The 2,786-nt window shown below is 39.0% G+C and overlaps 1 protein-coding gene across 1 annotated transcript in view; it reads left to right on the top strand.

Moving 5' to 3' along the window:
* Positions 1-1,357, top strand: part of LOC106884429 (uncharacterized) — a 7,927-nt gene extending 6,570 nt beyond the window's left edge. Inside the window, exon 2 of the mRNA XM_014935815.1 lies at positions 873-1,357. Coding sequence (XP_014791301.1) covers positions 873-932 — 60 coding nt within the window. The 3' untranslated portion in view covers positions 933-1,357. The remainder of the gene's footprint in view (positions 1-872) is intronic.
* Positions 1,358-2,786: the final 1,429 nt, after the last annotated feature.

Raw genomic sequence — 2,786 nt, forward strand, 5'->3', positions numbered from 1 at the left:
ACACACACACACACACACATATATATCGACAGTCTATAGAACCTACAAAACAGTGTTAATCATACAAAACTTTAGTCAGTAATGTTTATTTTTGAGAAAGAAATTTGTAACTTTATCTCAGAAGAGTCTATTTTCAATAGATACATGAAAAATGCTGAACGATGGTCAGGGCACTAGTCGACTCCATCAATTGACTGTCGGAGATTACACCTCTATCTAAAACCAAGCTGACAACAGCTCACGCAAAGGAACAAGAGTGTTATCGTAATCGAAGTTAAAGACAGCCATCAGTACACTTTGTTACCAGAAGATCCTACCAGAATCACTCTGCGAAACAGAGAATTCCTCTGTAAATATTCACAAATCAAATCCATCGCTCGCCATTAAACATTACCTCCTTACACTATGTAATGCAACTAATATTAATAACATCTACAACCTCAACAAATCCCAATAATTACAGTGCACAATATCAGTCACCAAAAGCTCTCACAGCTTCGATAAAAATTCATGCACTAAATAATTCACCTTCCTTATCACGTGATCTGACCATTACATCGTCACCAACAGTCAAGCCCAGCTCTTGAATATACTTCGTTGGACTGTCAACATCGAGTCTCCTGTACTGAAAGAAACCGATTGCAATACAGGCCGCCCTGCAAGGCTTCTAACTTCAAGAATAACAGGTTGCTTATTTCATTCATCTTTTACAAGAGTTTTGAGAAGATTAGAGAAATATCTCCATGTTCCTCCTAATTATTGATTGAATACTTTAATTGTTGTTACTAAGTGCATACCATGTAATTACTTGTATCCCTTTATTACTATAATGATTAGTATCATTTATCAATAATATTGTTTCCTTCTTTCAGATCCACTCTGGTCGTTGTCATGATACACATAAGGTTTCTTTATGTGTATCACAAATTTAAATTTATGTAATTTAACAGAAGCTTTGTATAACACGTGTCACGTGCAGAAGATGATATGCACAGCATTTCTAACACCCAGCTTCTGATCACAGAATACTATAGAGACTATAACACCCGACTCTTGATAACAATAACACAGTAAAAAGTACAGTACAGTAAAGAACCATGAAATTATAATAACCAGCTTCTGATCACAAAACTACTGTAGAGACTACGGTAGCCAGCTGTTGATCATAAAGCGCTGTAGAGACCATGACAACTAGCTCTTGATTATAAAACAATGTAGAAAATATGGCGTCAGCTCCTGATCACAAGAATACTTTAAAGGTTCAACCAGACATACAAATTGTATAAGTCGCTGAATTTTCCATGTTACCATTTTGTTATTTGTTCCTCGTTTTAAATAAAATTTTCTGGTTAAAGTTTCTAAATATCAATGCTACCACCAACAACAACGACCAAAAATGAGAATCCCGACTAAGTGATTCATGTCAGTTAGTCTCCCGACTCATAATGTCGTTTCCTCACCTACCTTTACTATAGCCATAACAACAGCTTCTGTTCTTCCGAGCTGACTGGCCTTGTTCCATCCTCACTCATTTATCTCTCTTTCTCTCGCCACTTATATTTTGCTCACATCCCACTCTCACCAAAATGCCTTCATTGAACACCAGTTCTCTCAATTATCTCACAGCTACAGATTACTCCTGCAATCATCAACTTGCATTAGTTCAAGAAGACCGTTAAAGACACTAATCACACCAGTCTCGAGCGCCTATGAAGGCCAGCACTGACTATTTCATGTCTGCAGCTAAAGAACTTGTTGCAAAAATTATGCAAAGATTATTTGCTGTGATATTCTCTGCCAACAAAAAACTCTGGACCAAAAATCCTCGCTCTAGTGTAGAAGGTATGACCCCCACCCACCAGAAAGACCCCAACACACCCTGAAATGCCTTAAATACCATCATCTGGAAAACTGAAGATAGTGATTGGAGATTACAGTAGCCACAGCACGCAAAGAGGTTAGGCTAACAAGAACCCAGATGAAGATGCAGTTGAAGTTTGGACTGAAAACACAGCTTAGTCTGATCCGCGTGCCAAACAAAGTAATTAAAAAGTGGGTGATGGATAGTAGGTGATCGACCTTACCGAGGACAATATGAAAAAGGCACAGAATCAGATATCGCGTTTGTCAACCTTAAGACCATCGAATTTAGCAAGAAACTGGGCTTGGAATCACTGCAAAGAACCGAACATCATCCTATTGGCATTACAATCGATGCTCCAAGCCACAGTTCCACTCGAAAGAAGATTCAACGTTAGGAAAGCGAACTGGCCTAGCTTCCAAGAAGATCTAGAATAGAAGATCGTCTGCTTCCCAATGGATTCTAAGTAGCTCGCAAAAACACCCCAAGAGGGAGCCGCACTCAATACATCTAACTGTATGAATAGTACCAACAGCTCTATGACTCATACTCCTTCGTTGAAAGTACCAGCGAGGTAGGTGAAAAGACTAGAGGTCTCCTTTTCAGAACATCGACAGTAAAAGCAGCAAAACCATATGGAGCCTCATCAATTAATGTCAGCAACGATTCATAAGCCCCAACACGACAGCTATGTACCACCATCGGAATCCAGAGAAAGTCCACAACTAAACAGCCAAGGCCAAAGATAGATAAGTCAAAGCCCTTTCAAACTTTCAAACTGTCTAAGATGTTCTCTCTTGGAGAGCTTAAAATCAGCATCATCACCCTTAAAGCCGGTAAAGCCACCAGACTAAATAGCATTTTTCACGGAAGAGTTCAAGGGATTTGGATCTTTTACACGAAAGTGGATCCTTGAGCTAATCAG

This window comes from Octopus bimaculoides, chromosome 25 (assembly GCF_001194135.2).
Source record: "Octopus bimaculoides isolate UCB-OBI-ISO-001 chromosome 25, ASM119413v2, whole genome shotgun sequence".
NCBI lineage: Eukaryota > Metazoa > Mollusca > Cephalopoda > Octopoda > Octopodidae > Octopus > Octopus bimaculoides.